Source organism: Pan paniscus, chromosome 15, assembly GCF_029289425.2.
Source record: "Pan paniscus chromosome 15, NHGRI_mPanPan1-v2.0_pri, whole genome shotgun sequence".
Taxonomy (NCBI): domain Eukaryota; kingdom Metazoa; phylum Chordata; class Mammalia; order Primates; family Hominidae; genus Pan; species Pan paniscus.
Genome location: NC_073264.2, coordinates 22657847 through 22679232, shown reverse-complemented (window position 1 = coordinate 22679232; position 21386 = coordinate 22657847). Strand labels below are relative to the sequence as shown.

General features: G+C 39.8%; 1 protein-coding gene across 21 annotated transcripts in view; it reads left to right on the top strand.

The window, feature by feature from the left end:
- Window positions 1-18808, top strand: part of HNRNPC (heterogeneous nuclear ribonucleoprotein C) — a 60712-nt gene extending 41904 nt beyond the window's left edge. For 15 of the 21 annotated variants that reach the window (XM_008963294.5, XM_014347508.4, XM_014347517.4 and 12 more), the window contains 4 exons: window positions 16248-16405; window positions 17431-17544; window positions 17788-17948; window positions 18048-18808. In XM_008963294.5, coding sequence (XP_008961542.3) covers window positions 16248-16405; window positions 17431-17544; window positions 17788-17948; window positions 18048-18131 — 517 coding nt within the window. In that variant the 3' untranslated portion in view covers window positions 18132-18808. The remainder of the gene's footprint in view (window positions 1-16247; window positions 16406-17430; window positions 17545-17787; window positions 17949-18047) is intronic. The other 6 variants (XM_034937254.3, XM_055097248.2, XM_055097241.2 and 3 more) reach the window with 1 other exon arrangement.
- The last annotated feature ends 2578 nt before the right edge of the window (window positions 18809-21386 follow it).

Genomic DNA, 21386 nt, shown 5'->3' with positions numbered 1-21386 from the left:
AGTCTCGCTCTGTTGCCCATCCTGGAGTGCAGTGGCGCAATCTTGGCTCACTGCAAGCTGCGCCTCCTGGCACAGCCTCCTGAGTAGCTGGGACTACAGGCGCCTGCCACCACACCCGGCTAATTTTTTGTATTTTTAGTAGAGACGGGGCTTCATCGTGTTAGCCAGGATGATCTCGATCTCCTGACCTCATGATCCGTCCGTCTTGGCCTCCCAAAGTGCTGGGATTACAGGCGTGAGCCACCACGCCTGGCCTGATTTTTTTTTTTTTTTTTAAATACAGAATCTTGCTCTCGTCACCAGGCTGGAGTGAAGTGGCGTGATTTTGGCTCACTGCAACATACGCCTCTTTGGTTGAAGCAATTCTCCTGCCTCAGCCTCCCAAGAAGCTGGGGTTACAGGCATGCACCACCACTCCCGGCTAATTTTTGTATTTTTAGTAGAGGCTGGGTTTCACCATGTTGGCCAGGCTGGTCTCGAACTCCTGAACTGAGGTGATCTACTCGCCTTGGCCTCCCAAAGTGCTGGGATTACAGGTGTGAGCCACTGTGTCCAGCCCTTTCCTCAGATTTTTACAGTTATGTGTGAACATTTTGAAAACTAAGGAGTTCTGTAATTCTTTTTTTTTATTTTTGTTGAAATTTTTGAAATTCTTAAAAAATAAAAATCAGCTGGGCACGGTGGCTCACACCTGTAATCTCAGCACTTTGTGAGGCCAAGGCAGGTGGATCACGAGGTCAGGAGTTCAAGACCAGCCTGGGCAATATGGTGGAACCCCGTCTCTACTAAAAAATACAAAAATTAGCTGGGCGTGGTGGCACGCCCCTGTAGTCCCAGCTACTCAGGAGGATGATGTAGGAGAATTGCTTGATCCCGGGAGGTGGAGGTTTCAGTGAGTTGAGATCGCGCCACTGCACTCCAGCCTGGGTGACAGAGTGAGACTCCTTCTCAAAAAATAAAATAAAAATCAATGGAGAACTTCCAGTTGAAAATAAATCAGGACATTACTAGTGAACTTAGCCCATTTATTCCTGAAATTGCAATTTTTTGAATTTTTGCAATCACACCTTGGTAGTGACCTAATACAGTAGGATATAAATAACTCCGACAGGCTTAGCATTCCAGTAATGGAACATTAGGCATAGATGGGTTAATTATTGGTCAGGTGTCTTGAAGGCACTGAAACCCAGTGAGTTTGTCTGAAGCATCTGCCCTTTAACCCTTTCTGCACATGGTAATTGCTTGACCACATTTAAAATATACTCATGCCAGCTTCTCCTATAGGGATTCTTACACAACTGGTCTTATGCAGACTTTCTTAAGTACTAGTATATTTTTCAGTGCTTTCTATGTGTTCTTTTGTCCAGTCAGAGTTGAGAATCATTAATAAAAGATTAAGGACGTGGTTGTGTTTCTGTGTATTATTATCCTATTTCTTTGTCATGGCTCAATTCAGACCAGTTTAATAAACTCACACTTTTGTTGGTATAATTTCAGGGATGTCATGGACTCTTAGTTGATGTTTTTTATGAGTGTATCAAGTTTTAGCAGTATACAGTGACAGTCTTCTTGAAAATAGTTCTCATTAAAAAGTCTTTTCTTGGCAAGGCACATTGTGAATGGGGAAATTTGAAAATTTGAGCAGGGAGTTTGGAAAACATTAGTTGAGATAATGAGATATATATTGCAGAGAATCTAAAGAAATCACGTTTGCAGAAACATCTTCACAGAAATTGGTGGCCTCTTCAGATTTTCAATAGACAACAACATATTAGGTTTGAGCAAAAGTAATTCCGTTTTTGACATTTCTTTGAACGGTAAAAAGCAAAACCGCAATTATTTTTGCACCAGCCGATACTAGTAGTTACTGTCGGATATATTGCTGCATATTATTGTCAGTGAAAAGTAATGTCTTCTATTGTTCTAACGTCAGCCAGTAGATAATGATTACTGATAACTAGTGGAGCAACTAGGTAATAGCTGGCAAAGAGCTGACTTTTAGAGTACTGAGATCTTTGTTGGGAAAATGAATTTTAGGAGGTGTCCACATGATGGGAACTTACTCAAGTTGGGTTGGAGAATTGAGGAATTGAGTGTGTGTCTTATATGATAGACGTTAATGAAGGTGAAAGGAGGAGGAGTGTTTGTTTAGTGGGGAGAGGGGCAGATACAGGAGTTTTTTGCTGGTTTGGAAAATGTTAGGTCAATTTGGACCTGGGAAATAGGTTGGGTATGACCTGGTGGAATAACAACTTAGAAAAATGGTATTAATATCTTCTAAGAAGTCATTCTGAAGATTCATTATCATAAGGTTTAGATTTTTATTTTAAATGGTAACAGTGATACTGCATTGACTATGTTAAATTGTTTAATCAAAGAAGATGGGAAATTGGCTCTGAGTGAAAGCTCTGGGTCTTCATATGTAAATCGGAGTAAAAATCACTGTCCCCCCCCTTTTTTTTGTTTTTGTTTTTTTTTTTTTTTTTTGAGATGGAGTCTTTTCTGGCACTCAGGCTGGAGTGCAGTGGGTTGGTCTTGGCTTACTGCAACCTCTGCCTCCTGGGTTCAGGCGACTCTCCTGCTTCAGTCTCCCAGGTAGCTGGGATAACAGGTGTGCACCACCACACACAACTAATTTTTGTATTTTCAGTAGAGGCAGTGTTTGTCCACGTTGGCCAGGCCGGTTTTGACCCCTTGACCTCAGGTGGTCCACCCGCCTGAGCTCAAGGGATCTCCCTGCCTTGACCACGCAAAGTGCTGAGATGACATGTGTGAACCACTGCGCCTGGCCCTCTTTTAATATTCATTTGAAGACGCTGGTTTTGTTTTGCGAAAGGTGTTGTAATAAAAGTGAATTTTTATCACAATGTTGGGAATGCACAAGTATTCAAAGCTGTAGTTGTTGAATTAAGCGAGATTGGGAAGTACTCTAAAAATCTTTAAGTCCTTAGGTAGGCTGGCATATACATGAAATTGATGTTCGTCAACAGCTACCCTGGTACTATTCTTTTTTTTTTTTTTTTTTTCTTTCGGAAACGAGTCTCGTGCTGTCTCCCGGGCTGGAGTGCAGTGGTGCGGATCTCGGTTCACTGCAACCTCCGCCTCCCAGGTCCTCACGATTCTCCTGCCTCGGCCTCCTGAGTAGCTGGGATTACAGGTGCACACCACCACACCCAGCTGATTTTTTGTATTTTTAGTAGACATGGGGTTTCAGTATGTTGGCCAGACTGGTCTCAAACACCTCACCTGACTTCATGATCCATCCACCTTGGCCTCCCAAAGTGCTGGGATTACAGGTATGAGCCACTGCACCTGGCCCAACCTGGCACTATTCTTATAATTATTTTAAAAATTCTCATAAAAGTCTTGATCTATATGTGTTTTCTGATTTGTGCCACAAATACTGCAGTGTTTTCATACTAAAACTATATCTAGATATAAACTAGATATATTTTCTTCAGATTGTAATAAATTGGAACCCCACTTTCCCTTATAATTGATCACCCATGAAATTGTTCTCAAATTAGATAGTGGTGATATTGCAGAACTAATAAAAACCACGGAGTGGCACCCTTTTAAATGGTGAATTTTATGGTATGTGAATGACGTTTTGATTGAAAATGGATGCGACATTACAATTGAAAAAGGATACATCACTGACTTATGGACAGTCATTCTTTTTTGTCATATCTCGTGGACCCTACCTACATCAGGATACTTGCCAGTTAGAGACATAGATGAAACCCGTCTGGTGCTACCAGCCTCAAAAGGTAACTCTTACGCCTGAGGATGGACACCTTTTAGAATTAAAAGAACTCTCAGTCATTGTGGGACATCTTGCTAGCCTTCACAGAGACTGATTTACTGTCAGCTCTTTTCTTGAGTCGTCTCATCTCTCTCTCTCTCTTTTTTTTTTTTTTTTCCTTTTTTTGAGACAGAGTCTTGCTCTGTTGCCCAGGCTGGAGTGCAGTGGCTCGATCTCGGCTCACTGCAACCTCCACCTCCCAGGTTCAAGTAATTCTTGTGCATCATCGGCCTCCCAATTAGCTGGGGTTACAGGTGCCTGCCACCATGCGTGGCTAATTTTTTTTTTTTTTTGTATTGTTAGTAGAGACGGGGTTTCACCATGTTGGCCAGACTGGTCTCAAACTCCTGACCTCAGGTGATCTACCCACCTCGCCCTCCCAAAGTGCTGGGATTACAGATGTGAGCCATCGTTCCTGGCCTCTTTAATTCTTATTTGGAGAACTTTGGGCAACACGAAATAGAAACTGCCAATAAATGGCAGGTTTGATAACAGGCTTTATTATGACAGCGGAGACTTGGTGAGCAAGAAACCTGGTTCAAAAAGACTGGTTTAGTTCAATGGTCTTTCTGAGGACTTTTTAAACTTAGCACATTTTGTATGTGGTGCATGACTAGTAATACAGTATATAAGTAACGAGTATGAAATTCTTAGAGGTTTTCAGAGTGCTGTTATTGCTCCATGGCTAAATATATTAATATGTCAGTGCATTAGAAATAGACAAATCTTCAAGAACTGACAGGTCAAAGATGACACATGTAACAAAGATTGAGTTGTGAGGGGCCTTGATGTGTTTGAGGAGCAGCCAGCTGTAGAGTAAATTGTAAAGAATGTTAGTTGTAAAGGGCTTTGTATTACATGTTCTGGGATTGTGTCCTATAGATGATATTTTAGAAACAGGCCTGTGGCTAGAGGAAAAAAGATGTGTTAAATGGTAAACATTGTAAATGTTGGAATGGAGAGGAGGTTGGGAGAATTTCTGAAGTAGATTGGTCTTGATGTGATTGGTTGGACTAAAGGTATGAAAGTAGGTGCTTGTAGGAAAATAATAGTCAAAAGCTGAGATTTTGTCTTCGTGACTAGATGATAGATTATGCCATTAATGGTTACATGAAGGGAGGTTTCACAGAGTTTGTGCTGTCAGAATTTCAAGGAGACAAGCAATTTTGCTGCTGGTTTTATTCTACCTGACTTTTCTAGGAATGTATCTTGGTAGAGAGAGAAAATTAGTTGAAATGAAACCATTGAAATTCAAGACAACTGTCAAACCATCATTTCTTCAACTATTAATAGTTAATAGCCCTAATTTTGTTCTGGGCACACAAAGCCTGAGGCTTTGGATTAACAATATGGATTGAAGGAGAACCTTCACCTTACTGAGTTTAGATTAGCAGACACTTTGACCTCCTTTTCTATTTTTCAGATGTTTTTGAGTAACACTGTACCTGAGAGATGGGTTTGTTTATATATATGTATGAAGGGAGAGAGTGCCAAAATACTTAGGTTATTTGAAGTTTGAAAACTGGGGACATTCTGCATTGAAAGGCATGTGTTTCAGAGAGCAGGAGACTTCTAGGCTACTTTGAAAAGCTAACAGATGACTCTCAGAGGTGTCATTTTAGGTGGAGAGGGCACTCTGGGCTTGGAAGTTTTGGATTTGCTCACAGCTCCACTGTTAATTATATCTTTCTTTTGGGAACCTGTGTATCATACATATAGGTGCCAGAAGGATTTTAGATGGTGACATAGATTAGTATACACTTTTGGAACAAATCAGTTATTAGTCTTTTTTGTTTGTTTTTTGTTTTTTGAGACCTGATGTGGCTCTCTTGCCCAGGCTCGAGTGCAGTGGCGCATCACGGCTCACTGCAACCTCTGTCTCCTGGGTTCAAGCAATTCTCCTGCCTCAGCCTCCTGAGTAGCTGGGACTACAGGCACATGCCACCATGTCTGGCTAATTTTTGTGTTTTTAGTAGAGATTAGGTTTTGTCATGTTGCCCAGGCTCATCTTGAACTCCTGAGCTCAAGTGATGTGTCCACCTTGGCCTCCAAAAGTGCTGGGATTATAGGCATGAGCTATAGCATCTGGCTGGACTTAAATTTTGCTAAATATTCATTTCTTAGTATTCCTTTTAGATTAGTTTCTTATTGTGTCCTAGACTCGTTTAGTAGGTGGGAGATATTTCTTTGTAGGAGAGGCATTTGGGTCTGAATCAATCTGCTGTATGACTGAGTTGAGTGGTCTTGATTCCATTTTTACCCAACACTAAGGTATCCTGGTGTTTTATGAATCTTCTTGAGGGCATTCTTCAGGTAGATTTTGTTAGCCTCCTTGGTGTTGCTTTTCTTTTTGAGATGGAGTCTCACCCTGTTTCCCAGGCTGGATTGCAATGGTGAGATCTTGGCTCAGTGCAACCTCTGCCTCCTGGTTTCAAGTGATTCTTCTGCCTCAGCTTCCGGAGTAGCTGGGATTACAGGCATGCATCACCACGCCGGGCTCTTTTTTTGTGTGTGTATCTTTAGTAGAGATGGGGCTTCACCGTGTTGGGCAGGCTAGTCTTGAACACCTGACCTCGAGATCTGGCCGCCTCAGCCTCCCAAAGTGCTAGGATTACACTCGTGAGCCATCACGCCCAGCTGGTGTTTTTGTTTTTTGTTTTGGTTTTGGTTTTTTTTTGAGACGGAGTCTCCCTCTGTCGCCCAGGCTGGAGTGCAGTGGCATGATCTCGGCTCACTGCAAGCTCTGCCTCCCTGGTTCACGCCATTCTCCTGCCTCAGCCTCCCCAGTAGCTGGGACTACAGGCGCCTGCCACAAGGCCCGGCTAATTTTTTTGTTATTTTTAGTAGAGACGCAGTTTCACCGTATTTGCCAGGATGGTCTTGATCTCCTGACCTCATGATCTGCCTGCCTGGGCCTCCCAAAGTGCTGGGATTACAGGCGGGAGCCACTAGGCCCGGCCATAGCAGCATTTTTAAAGATGTACCAAAAAAACTCAAATGTCCATCAACTGACTAAAGAATAAACAAAATGTAGTAACCATAAAATGAAAGAAGTACTGATACATGGTACAACACGGATGAACCTTGAAAATATTCTAAGCAGACAAAGCCAGTCACAAGACACACATTGTACGATTCCATTTATATGAATGCCTAAAATTGGCAAATCCGTACAGGAAAAAAAAACAAAAACAAATTCTGCCAATGGAGATTGGTATGCAAATTTTTGTGTGGTCATGTGTTTTCATTTCTTTTGAGTATATATACCTAGGAGAAGTGCTGGGTTGTATGGTGATTATATGGTCAACCTGACCAACAGCTAAAAGTGGCTGTACCCTTTTATATTCCCATCAGTCATGTGGAAGGTTCCAGTTGCTCCACTTACATTCATATCTGTCTTTTGCTTTTATCCATTCTAGTCTAGTGAGAGTGTGGTGGTATCTCAGTCAGGATTTAATTGCGTTTTGTTTAAAAATATTGAATGTCTTTTCATGTGTTTTCCAGCCTTTTTTTTTTTTTTTTTTTTTTTTGAGACGGAGTCTCGCTCTGTCACTCAATCTGGAGTGCAGTGGTGTGATCTCAAGAGCCCCGTCTCCTGAGTTCACACCATTCTCCTGCCTCAGCCTACCAAGTAGCTGAGACTACAGGCGCCCGCCACCACGCCCGGCTAATTTTTTTGTATTTTTTAGTAGAGACGTGGTTTCACCATGTTTGCCAGGATGGACTTGATCTCCTGACCTCGTGATCTGCCTGCCTCGGCCTCAAAGTGCTGAGATTACAGGCATGAGCCACCGTGCCCAGCCCAGCCATTTGTTTACTCTTCCACACATGTATTCAGATTATTACCCATTTTTGTATTAGGTTGTAGAATTAGTTGTAGGATTCGTTATATATTCTGGAAACAAGACTCTGAGTACAACATCTGATACTGTTTGAAAATTTTAACTGTTTCTTATAATTCCACCATCCTGCTCTGTAGTTATAGGAGATATGTAACTATCCATTTGTGCTAAGTCGTTTTGTAGAGTTTTTAAGGATTATGGGTTTTGTAATAGACAGTAAATTATAGATTACTGGACTCTGGTAATTACATATAAGCGGTAGATGGAAGTTTGTGGAGGCAACAAACTAGAACATTGCTTGCTGTTCAGTAGAACATTTAAGTTCAGTGGCCACATGTGACTAGTGACTATAGAATTGGATAGTGCAGGTCTAGAATGCTGCAAAAATCAGTTTTACTGGGTAGAATAAGTCTAGAGTTGTGTAAGTTATAAGAAATGTAATGACTAAAGCCTACTCTTCAGGAAGGAAATAACCCAGACTGCAGTTGTAGAGCGAATGTTGAAAGAGTAAATAGGAGAAAGTCATCTGTAGAAATAAACTGGTGTTTGTGATGTCCTTACAGCAGGCATATGATTTCACCTCCAAATTCACATTCATCACAGGCACAATAGCTGTGTTTTTTGCATGTTTTTTGTTTTTTTGAGACAGGATCTTGCTCTATCGCTGAGGCAGGAGTGCAGTGGCACGATCTCAGCTCACTGCACCTTTTGCCTCCCGGTTTCAAGGGATCCTCCTGCCTTAGCCTCTTCTGAGTTCCTGGGAATACCGGCGCGCCACCATACCTGACTTTTTTTGTGTATTTTAGTAGAGACGGGGTTTCACCATGTTGCCCAGGCTGGTGTCAAACTGCTGGTATTAGCCGCTGGGCCTGGCCAATAGCTGATTCTTTTTTTTTAAATAAATACCTTGAAAACAGATAGAATTTTTTGGTAAAGTATGATATTCAACTTTTATCTGATTTTCATTGGGAAGTCCCCTGCTTTGATCTTTATTAAGCTAGAAAATCAAAACACCAATCCTGGCTCTTCAGCTATTACATAGATAGGGTTCGGTTTGTTACACGTTGTTGATTGTGTGATTTATGGATTATTATTTCCTAGAAGTCAGTTGGGAACTTCATTTATTTACTCAACAAATATTTGTTATGATCCTGCTGTGAGGCATTGTATATAGCAGGAATACTATAATAAGAAATAGAGGCCGAGAGTGGTGGCTGACACCTGTAATCCCAGCACTTTGGGAGGCCGAGGTGAGCGGATCACCTGAGGTCAGGAGTTCAAGACCAGCCTGGCTAACATGGTGAAACCCCGTTTCTACCAAAAATACAAAAAATTAGTTGGGTGTGGTGGTGGGCGCCTGTAGTCCAAGGCTGAGGCAGGAGAATCACTTGAATGCAGGAGGTGGAGGTTACAGTGAGCTGAGATTGTGCCCATTGCACTGCAGCTTGCAACAAGAGCAAAACTCTGTCTCCAAAAAAAAAAACAAAAAAAACAAAAAAAAACAGAAATAGATGGCCTCAGAGAAAAGGAGTTGGGTTAAAGACATCACGTGACGCATAAGGCATAATGTCTTTAGCTTTTACTTTGAATGAGATGGGAAGCTATTAGAGGGCTTTGTGAAGAGAATGGGAGGGTCTTACTCATATTTTAACAAGATCACTCTTACTGAGAAAGATAATGGGTGGCTGTTCAGAGAAGCAGTGATTTTTGGTGGGACCAGAGAAATGGCAATGGGAGTGATGAAAAGCAGATGGATTTTAAAGGTGTTGCTGAGAAATTTGCTTATGTTGTGAGGCTTGAGAGAGGAATCAGATGTGGCCAGCGTTTTTGTCTGGACAACTGGAATTATGGAATTTACAGTGACAGTGATTGGGAGGGGCTAAGGTGAGGAGCAGATATCATAGATCAGTTGTGGACATGTTAAAGTTGATCCGTTTGGAGAGATATTAAGTAAGCAGTTGTTTATATGGTTCTAAGGGAGTCATCTGCTTAGAGTTTATAAAACCGCAATACTGGATGATTGGAAACAGAAGAGAGATTCTGGGGGTACTGTGACCTTTAAAGAATGTGGCAGTAAGGAAGAAATGAGCAAAGGAGATTGAAAATGCCAAAATGAAAAAAATGGGAGAAGCATGAAGTATCTTGGAAGCTGTATGAATATATGTCAAAAGAGTAGAAAGGCAAACAAGGTCTTTCATGTCACTAATAGTTGAAGTAGTATGAGAATTTAGAAAACGTCTTTTTGAATTAGCGGTGTCATTGGTGACCTTTGACAAAGGTAGGTACTGTTAAAGGCAGAAATCTTACACAGATTTCAAGTGAATGGAAAGATAGAAATTGGAGTCAGCATAGAAAACACACAATAAAATTCACCCTTTTGGTGTATAATTCCTACATCAGATTTGATTTACAAAATGCATAGTCATATAACCATAACTATAACCAAGATAGAAATAGTTTCCAGTTCTCTGAAATGCACCTTCACTCTGTTTCCTAGCAATCATATCTGTTCCTTAAAAGGAATTTTATTGTAAGTGAAAGAACTTCTTACTCTTCTATGTTGATAAAATGAGAATTTTAAAAATATGTAATTTTTTCCCCTTTTTCTTTTTTTTTTTTCTTTTTGAGAAAGAGTCTCGCTCTGTTCCCAGTCTGGAGTGCAGTGGCGCGGTCTTGGCTTACTGCAACCTCTGCTTCCTGGGTTCAAGCGATTCTCCTGCCTTAGCCTCCCAAGTAGCTGGGATTACAAGCACGTGCCACCATGCCCAGCTAATATTTGTATTTTTAGTAGAGATGGGGTTTCATCATATTAGCCAGGCTATTCTTGAACTCCTGATCTCATGATCTGCCCTCCTCGGCCTCCCAAAGTGCTGGGATTACAGGCATGAGCCACTGCTCCCAGCAATTTTTTTTTCTTTGTCTCACAGGCTGGTCTTGAACTCTTGGGCTCAAGCGATCTGCCTGCCTTGGCCTTCCAAAGTGCTGGGATTACACATGAGAGCCACTGCATGTGACTCAATTTCAGTTTTTTTTTTTTTTTTTCTTGAGAGTTTCGCTTTGTCTCCCAGGCTGGAATGCAGTGGTGCGATCTTGGCTTACTGTAACCTCTGCTTCCCAGGTTCAAGCAGTTCTCGTGCCTCAGCCTCCTGAGTAGCTGGGACTACAGGTGCATGCCACCACACCCTGCTGATTTTTTTGTATTTTAGTAGAAACCGGGTTTCACCATGTTGGCCAGGTTAGTCTCTTAACTCATGATCTCAGGCAATCCACCTGCCTCGGCCTCCGGAAGCGCTGGGATTACAGGCATGGGCTACCATGCTCAGCCTCAATTTTAGTTTTTTAAAAAATAAAATTGCACCACATTGTCAGTTTAAAATTTTATCTTTGGTAAAGATCAACACTGACATATGGGAGTATGTGTATTGTTGAATACCATGACAAATGAGTAATGTTAAAGTTATTTGTGGCTGCACACGGTGGCTCATGCCTGTAATTGCAGCACTTTGGGAGGGTGAGGCTGGTGGATCACTTGAGGTCCAGGAGCTCACGACCAGCCTGGCTAACATGGTGAAATCCCATCTCTACTAAAATTACAAAAACTAGCTTGGCTTGGTATCGTGTACCTGTAATCCAAGCTACTTGGGAGACTGAGGCATATAAAGAAGAAAAGCCAGGGATTTTTTTTTTCCCTTTCTTAAAACAGTCTTGAATCCAGTCAAGTTTCGGAATTGATGATTGATCTAGGACTCAAGCAACCTGCCTGTTACAGACTAGATTCTTTTTGACTGAGAAAGTTTTCAGGTGCATTTTCAAATTGTCTTCCCATGAAATGTCTGGTTTTGTGTTAAGATAGTTTCCTAATGAAACCATCAAGACACACCACTTTTTCCCTTAATATGCAACATTTCATTAAGATGTCAAATTTTATTCCTCTTAAAATAAGTATGTACATTTAATGTATTTTTTCTTCGTGGAGCCATTTTCAATCAAATGGCTTAGAATTTACAAAAATATCCCTAAAGACTAATATTTGTAATTCTTTCTGATAGAATATTACAGAACCAATTATTGATTGATGCCATTGGCTCAGTATAGAAGCTATTGCTACCTATTCTTTGGTAGTAGGTATGTTTGTGGTGTTCCCCAACCCATATCAGTGATCTTTGGACAAGGCTAACCCAACAATGTGGTAATAACCTATTTCCATTTTTTCCCCCTTAATTACCAGAATTATATTTTCTTTAAAAATTATGTTAGAGTTTCCCCATGTGGTGAATACCTTGTATAGCTCCAGTGGTGAGCAAATGAGCATACTGGTTTACCATTTAGTCGTTTTATATTTTAAATGAGTGGTGCTTGCAGTTGATAGTATCCGGGTAAACTGATGCTAGACTAAGACAGCATGTTTGTGGTGAAGTGCTTGCAAATAACATTAGAAATCATTGATTTCAGTTTAGAAATAAAACACAAGCTACAAAAATTTTGCTGGTTGATTTATTTTTAAGCACAAAATCAAGAATTCCAACTATGTTACGAACATTTTGAGGCAAGGACTACTTCCTCAGATGTGAATGAGAGTCCATTTCTGCCTGAGCGGCATTCTTTGTAACTAAAAGCCCCACCGGCTGAAATATTTTGAAATATTTTTCTTCAGAAAAGTAGAGAATTTGACTCCTAATTGTGTTCATGGGACTGTTAACATAGATTCAAAACAAAACTGTATTACTTGCTTCATTTTGGCTATGGTCAGATGAAATAGTAGGTTTTAAAAGGAAATTCCAATGATAGTACAGAACTAGCTAGCTAGCTAGTTTAACAGATTTTATTGTTTTCGGTCACAATTTGACATATTGTTATTTAAATTTTAATGTAAACCTGTGTTAAACTTTTTTATATCAGTTTTTTTTATCTACATAGTTAAGTTTGAGGCAGATGTCTGTCATCAGTTGGTAGTTCACTTAACTAGTATTTACTGGAGATAGAATGGAAAAAACTGCTCCTTTGGTTCTCTTAGTTTTTGTTTTGTGACGGAGTCTTACTCTGTGATCCATGCTGGAGTGCAGTGGTGGGATCTTGACTCATTATGAACTCCGCCTGTTAGGTTCAAGCGATTGTTGTCCCTCAGCCCCCGGAGTACCTGAGATTATAGGAATGTTCCACCACACCTGGCTAATTTTTTCTATTTTTAGTAGACACTGGGTTTCACCATGTTGGTCAGGCCCGTCTCCATGTCCTGGCCTCAAATGAGCCGCTCGCCTTAGCCTCCCAAAGTGCTGGGATTACAGGTGTGAGCCACCCTGTCCGGCAAAACAGATTATTTCAATCTGTTCACATTTTTAAGATGAGAATCAGCTGTGGTCCATTAAATGGTCCATGTACCAAATGATAGCTTTATTATTAATAGATTAACGTCTACTCTGGTGTAGTGTTGACATGTATTACTAGGTTTTTTGAGACCCAGGAAATGTCACTGTTTGCAGCTAATGTCTTATGGTCAGAATTTCCATTTAAGAAGCTTCCCTTTGAAAACCTCTTCTTAGTACATGTCTTGTAATGCTTTTACTTTGGAATTGGGGTAGACATTCTTTGTCTTTTTTTTTTTTTTTTGGTGGTGGAGGAGACAAAAGTTTTTACTCCGTCGCCCAGGCTGGAGTGCAATGGCTGTCTGCAACCCCCGCTTCCTTCCTGGGTTCAAGCAACTCTCGTGCCTCAGCCTCCTGCGTAGCTGGGATTACAGGTGTGCCACTGCATCCAGCTGGTGTGTTTTGTAGTTTTTTTTTTCTTTTTCTTTTCCTTTTCTTTCTTCCTTTTTTTTTTTTTAAGACGGAGTCTTGCTCTGTCACTGAGGCTGGAGTACAGTGGAATGATCTCAGCTCACTGCAACCTCTGCCTTCCAGATTCAAGCAATTCTTCTGCCTCAGCCCTCCTGAGTAGCTGGAATTACAGGCGTGTGCCACCATGCCCGGCTAATTTTTGTATTTTTAGTATACACGGGGTTTCCCCATGTTGGTCAGGCTGGTCTCAACTCCTAACCTCATGATCCACCTGCCTCCGCCTCCCAAAATGTTGGGATTACAGGCATGAGCCTCCACACCTGGCTGGTGTATTTTGTCTTAAATCTGTTCAGGTGATTAATGTCTCTAGAGTGTTTTAATTTCTTAATCTGACTAGATTTTATACCAACACCATCAAGTTTGATTATGGGTGCAGTTACAATTCTCCTAGGGTTTAGTCCTTGTTCCCCTGGTAAAAGATTTTAAACAGCCTAGCCTTAATCAGTAAGTAATCAGCTATTGTTGCCTCATCTATTGTATAGCTTTCTCATAGTGAGAATTTCCGCTTAATTTTTAGCTGGTGCTTGAAGTAGTCATACCGAGCTTCTTAATATATATCCCTTTTAACTTAAAGGTTGTCACACTATGTATGTTTTTTTTCTATTTTCACACTTACCGTCCTCAACATTTTTCAAGGCAAGGACTACTTCCTCAGATGTGAATGAGAGTCCATTTCTGCCTGAGCAGCATTCTGTGTAACTAAAAGCCTTAACCGGCTGAAATATTTTGAAATATTTTTCTTCAGAAAAGTAGAGAATTTGACTCCTAATTGTGTTCATGAGACTGTTACATAGATTCAAAACAAAACTGTATTACTTGCTTTATTTTGGCTGTGGTCAGACGAAATAGTAGGTTTTAAAAAGAAATTCCAGTGATAGTACAGAACTAGCTAGCTAGCTCATTCGTTTAGATACGGGTGCCGGTGAAGGTTTGTGGCTTAGGAGGTAGATTAGATATTTATTTCCATTGGACTGAGGCTTAAGCTCAGTTTAATGCTCATGGATATGGATAACTTATTTTGATTCACCTCCAGAAATTGTCGTTAAGCAATTTGTGTTTGTGCAAGTGTTACCATCTCTCACAAAGGATATGAGCTTCTGAACAGATATTTTATAGTTTCTGTATCATTATACTTTGCAAGATTTTGGTCAAAAAGACCAAAAGCTTTATGTCAAAATGGGAAAGTAGTGATAATAAAAAGTTACTCAGTATCTTTTTCTTTGCATTAATTCCCATGAATGGATTCAACTAAGAGATTAACCATACTTAGGGGAAATGCAAACTTTTTTCTGTTTTCTTTTTTTTTTGAGACAGTGTTGCTCTGTTCCGCATGAGTGCAGTGGTGCAGTCATGGTTCTCTCACCTCCTGGGCTCAACCTGTCTTTCCATCTCAGCTTTCCTTGCTCTTTTAATTTAGGAAAATGTTCCTGTCCATAGCCACTCCTGGGACAAGATTAAACATTGCTTTATTGAAATAGTGTGGAAACACTTTTAAGTTAATAGAGGAGAGAATTAGCAATGAGATCTTGTAAATGTTTTCACTACAGGAAGATTGGAGATATTACAACTCAGAATAACTTGCCACTATTGTATATATATAAGAGGGACAATCATGACAAAGGTGATTAATAATATTTTTAAAGTTCTTGACTATCACATTTGTTTTTTAAGAAATATTTGGAGTTAGAACAGTTGGTAGGTGTATTTTTATAGAGTACCTGGGCCTTTGCATTAAGTTAGTTGCATTTTGAAAAGCTTGTAGAATTGAAGACCTTTTCATATGTTGCCATAGGTTCTTATATGGAAATGACAATGTGGAATGTAGAAAGTTTAGAACTGATGTCCATGTAAGAAGTATTTTGTTCTGTTTTGAATTTTCTCTTTACAAATGTAAGTGTACCAAGCCACTGCTTTGGTGTATCTTTATCAATCACTAGGATACTAAGTTTAAGACATTTGAAATTAAGATTTCTAATAGAAACAGCAATTAGTTGAGCAACCAGTGTTTATTGAGTGCTAAGTGTGTACTGGCCAGTGAATTTAGACACAGGTGAGTAGTGAACAAGATAGACAGTGGTCTCTGCCCTGTTGGAATTAAGCGTAAATTTAGTTAGAAATGATACTACCTGTTTTTATATGAGGTATTTTTTATCAGTAGTATTTATACACAGCCAACACATTTTGCTATGATTCCCTCGGTTACATGAAATTGCCCTGATTTTATAGATCTGAAATTTTATATGGTTCAATCTTATATCACTAGTTGTAATAATTCGTGTGCTTCTGTGGGTGAAAAGAATCAGAGATTTCGCTAATGCCATATACCACTGTTTATATACCCTTTTAATGGGAACATTTTAAAGAGTATTTGACCTTATGTGAATTGTTTATTGTAATGTATATTTGAAAATAATAAGATCCAAAGGCTATTCATTATAATAAATGCCCTGTTAATACTGACACTAGTACAGAGGAATCATTTATATCCAGTGCCAAAGGCCAGCCAACCATATAATTTGATATATGTATTATTTTCCTGAGGAAAAGTTGCTACAGTATTACAACTATTTTATGTGCCTAGGTAAAGAAATAATGGGATAAGATTTCTAAACCCCACTGTGGAGGTTTTTGCTGGCCTTCTTAATGAAATCTAATAAAAGGAAACGACTAGAGACAATATTCACTTATTATTTATCATAAGGTCTGTTGAATTGTGCTGAGTTAATGTTAGGTTTGAATGAATTCCATTTTCCTCTTATCCAATAGGATGTACAGTTACCCAGCACGTGTACCTCCTCCTCCTCCTATTGCTCGGGCTGTCGTGCCCTCGAAACGTCAGCGTGTATCAGGAAACACTTCACGAAGGGGCAAAAGTGGCTTCAATTCTAAGAGTGGACAGCGGGGATCTTCCAAGTCTGGAAAGTGTATGTATTATTTCATTTTGTGATTTTGGTATCTCTTGTGTTTTGAAATAGGGAAGCTAATGCAGTTACAATATTTTTGTGCCACATGACTTTGTGTATTCAAAATAATGGAAGAGGCTGGGTGTGTGGTGGCTCATGCCTGTAATCCCAGCACTTTGGGAGGCCCAGCGGGTGGATCATCTGAGGTCAGGAGTTCAAGACCAGCCTGTCCAACATGGAGGAACCCCATCTCTACCGAAAATACAAAAAATTTGCCGGGGATGGTGGTGCATGCATGTAATCCCAGCTAATTGGGAGGCTGAGGCAGGAGAATCGCTTTTACCCAGGAGGCGGAGGTTGCAGTGAGCCGAGATCAGGCCATTGCACTCCAGCCTGGGTGACGAGCAAAACTCCATCTCAAGAAAAAAAAAAATCCAAAATAATAGAGGAGACAAGATTGTGATTGAGTGGCCAATTCTAGACTGCAACAGCTAGGTAATTTAAAAAATGTCATTTGACTTTATGTAGTTGAGGTGCGTGTTAAGTTCCTGAGATTTCTTTGTGTTATTTAAAAACTAAAATTCAGGCAGTGTTCAGTATGTTGATTTTTTTAAAAACTTTTCTATATTGAACTCCTCCTGTAACTGGAAATATGGAAGGCAGTAAAACATTACAGAAGGTCTGATGCAGTGGTGCGTGCCTGTAGCCCCAGATGCTTAGGGGGAGGCTAAGACCCTGGGGATCTAGGCTGTAGTGGGAGGATTTCATGAGGCCAGGAGTTTAAGTTCACTGTGATCGTACGTGTGAATAGTCACTGTCCTCAGGCCTGGTCAACATAGCGACAGCCCTGATCTAAAAGACATTAAAAACCATTACAGAAAGTGCTTTATAATAGAACCAAGGGCCTTTATTACTGAGAAATCTGTACTGGCTGTTTCTCCCTGGGTATCTCCTGTGAGCTCCTGATGTAGTCTGGTGGCAGTGTATTTGCTAACTCATATCTTCGGTACATTTGATTTTAATCTAGTATTTTGTTTATATTAAAGTGAAAGGAGATGACCTTCAGGCCATTAAGAAGGAGCTGACCCAGATAAAACAAAAAGTGGATTCTCTCCTGGAAAACCTGGAAAAAATTGAAAAGGAACAGAGCAAACAAGCAGGTAAATGGGTTTTCTGCTTGCCCTGGGTATACAGTTGGGTTAGTTACATAAGGCACTTGAAAGTACATGTTGGAATAGTGGAGTATAAAGCAATGTAATATGAAACTTGGGGAGTGTGAATTGGGAAGGGTATTTGTGTGGGAGGATTTAGATTTGTACTGCAGTTCTGTGATCCTTAGTGGGGATTGTCTACGTCCTGTGGACATTACTGCCCCCAGACAGACTTGTCCTTCTCATCCGCAGTAGAGATGAAGAATGATAAGTCAGAAGAGGAGCAGAGCAGCAGCTCCGTGAAGAAAGATGAGACTAATGTGAAGATGGAGTCTGAGGGGGGTGCAGATGACTCTGCTGAGGAGGGGGACCTACTGGATGATGATGATAATGAAGATCGGGGGGATGACCAGGTGAAAACCACGGGAAAGGAAAGAAAAAGGTGGTGGAGGGGGGCTCAGGGACACATGGAGTGCCTCTAACTCCATCCTGTTTGTGTCTGTTTCTCACAGCTGGAGTTGATCAAGGATGATGAAAAAGAGGCTGAGGAAGGAGAGGATGACAGAGACAGCGCCAATGGCGAGGATGACTCTTAAGCACATAGTGGGGTTTAGAAATCTTATCCCATTATTTCTTTACCTAGGCGCTTGTCTAAGATCAAATTTTTCACCAGATCCTCTCCCCTAGTATCTTCAGCACATGCTCACTGTTCTCCCCATCCTTGTCCTTCCCATGTTCATTAATTCATATTGCCCCGCGCCTAGTCCCATTTTCACTTCCTTTGACGCTCCTAGTAGTTTTGTTAAGTCTTACCCTGTAATTTTTGCTTTTAATTTTGATACCTCTTTATGACTTAACAATAAAAAGGATGTATGGTTTTTATCAACTGTCTCCAAAATAATCTCTTGTTATGCAGGGAGTACAGTTCTTTTCATTCATACATAAGTTCAGTAGTTGCTTCCCTAACTGCAAAGGCAGTCTCATTTAGTTGAGTAGCTCTTGAAAGCAGCTTTGAGTTAGAAGTATGTGTGTTACACCCTCACATTAGTGTGCTGTGTGGGGCAGTTCAACACAAATGTAACAATGTATTTTTGTGAATGAGAGTTGGCATGTCAAATGCATCCTCTAGAAAAATAATTAGTGTTATAGTCTTAAGATTTGTTTTCTAAAGTTGATACTGTGGGTTATTTTTGTGAACAGCCTGATGTTTGGGACCTTTTTTCCTCAAAATAAACAAGTCCTTATTAAACCAGGAATTTGGAGAAAAAAAAAACCCTGGTTTTTTATTTTTGTATTTTATTATTGTTTACTTCAAACTTTGTTTTACAGCGTCCTCCACAAAACCTCTAGAATGCACTAGATATATTTTTCTTGGAGTCATAATCATGATGCATACCAACACAACACTACTCAAATTATATTTCATTGAGATGCATGTTGCATTGAGGAGTCAACTTGACATAGAGTGGAGACTTTTTCAAAATGGCTTTTACATCCTAATGAAAGTTTGGGAAGTATATCCTCTCTGCCTTTTCATCAGTGCTTTGTGGTCCAGCTGGCACCCTTTTTGAGGTTTGTGTTTTGTGCTAAATGGTTTTGTCCTTAAATAGGAGAGGCTCAAAAACATCAAGATTTCAGGAAAATTGCAACAGCTGCATAATGGAACCCCCCTGCTTCTATTTTGTTCTTTTAATTACTATTTATAGCCCCAGTTACCTTCTGAATTCTGAAGTGTATATACCTCTATGTTCCTGAAAACAAGAAAACTCTTACTTCCTGATATTCCATACACTGCCTTCCCAGGTGATTGAGAACATAGAGAATGTTACACATTTATTTTACTCTAAATGATCTTTTACCCCTGTTAGCTAATCTTTGTGTTTTCCTCAACTTTATTAATTACAGTGATTGCATTTTTAGCATCCAGTTGTAAGATGAATATATTAAACAGCTACCAGTGTTGGTGATACCTCATCCTTGAAAGGCTTAGTTCATTTGTGTTTTATACTTCAGTTTTTCCAGCATAGCAGAAAATGCCGCTTATAATTTTTGTGCACACAAACCTTGGATTCCCCTGTAAAGTTGCTATTGTTTCATAGCATGCGGCACTGGCCTTTTTTCATCCTACTCATTACGGGCAAAACTCATGTCTTATTTATGAGGATTTTATAGATCATTTTCTGTAACAGGTGACAAAAGCAGAAAAGAATGAAGAGGCTGAAGTATGAACTACCCTTGGAGCCCATATACATGATATAGGCAATTTCTTTTGTATGTTAATTCGGTCAAAAATACTACCCACTTGATGTTTTCTAATCTGATGTGAGCTCATGTTACACAGACTTTTAGTAAGTAACCCGTGACTAGAAAATAAACTGGATGCTTAGGAGAGAGTGTCAGATGTATAAGATGCTAATAAAACCTGTTTAATATTATGTTGTTAGCTGTAAGTTTTTGGGAAATACTGAACAAATTAGTCCACAATCAAGTGTCTACTTTTCCCTTCACTGTAGGGCCTCTTTCCCTGCACAGAGCAGTCTGTTTAGCTGTGAACACCACAATCTGCAGATGCTCAAGTCCCTTACATAAAATGGCATAGTATTTATATGTAACCTATGCATATTCTCCTGTATATTTTAAATCATCTCTACATTAAAATACCTGATAAAATGTAAATGGTATGTAAATAGTTGTAACTACTTTTTTTATTTATATTTTTGTTAACTTTTTTTAGTTTTTTTTCTTTGCTAGTATTTTCGATCTATAGTTGGCTGAATATGCATGTGCAGAACCCATGAACATGGAGGGCCAACTATACATTTTATTCTAGGAAAGCAGATATTGAATGAAGCTGTGGAGAGCGCTTTTTAATATTAGGTTGGTGCAAAAGTAATTGTGGCTTTTGCCATTACTTTTAATTAGCTGCAGTTACTTTTGCAAATAGCCGTAGAGCATGATCACAGATTGAAAATCTATACACACATATGGTAGGGTTGTTGGAATACTGACATGTCTAGTTTGTGTTGTTGGGGAAGTCATTTCACGCTGTTGGTTTTAGGCTACGCTACGCTACTGTGGCTTAAACTTCCTCGCGTTTAAGACAACAGTACTCTAGGTTTTCTATAATCACAGGTGTACTCATTGAGTACTTTGACATTTAGGTTCCCTAGGCCAAAACTGTAGGAAAGTAAAGAGACCAGGATTGAAATACCACATGGTAAAAGGCTTTTAAAAATCTGATCTAATGCAGATAAGTACAGGCTTTTTGGGAAAGGGGCTAGTGTTTTTAAAGGCCATTTATCAGATGATATGCTTATAGTCAGTGTGACATTACTTAACCCTGGGCCCTGCAAAGTAAGAATTGAGTTGGCTCAATAGAAATTCAGAATAGTAGGCATGGCAGTGCAGGTAAAGGGGTTAGATCTGACGGTAATAATTGAGTGATTTCTGATTTAATAATTGAGGGATTTCAGATTGATAGTCTGATTACACTGCAGTAGTGGAAGTAAGATTTAAAAGTAAAAACATTTTAATTTGGGATAAAATTCGGAACACAAGTTTCTCAATATGCCATGAAATCTAAGAAAATGTCCTGCAATCATTCAAGAATGCAGTTTTCATTTCAGGGTTAGAAAGCAGGAGAGGAGGTAGATAAAAAATCGTTAGTAACATTTTTTTCTGGTGCTGCATAACGTATAATTGGGAAACTTCCTCTAGGGTAATTAATAAATTGCTGCTGTCTCAGTGGGATGAGCTAACTGGAAGCTGTCAGGTGGGAATGGATGCTAAATTTGGGATTCTCAAAAGGAGGGCTCTTTCACTTCTGATGTTAATATTACCCCAACATGCAA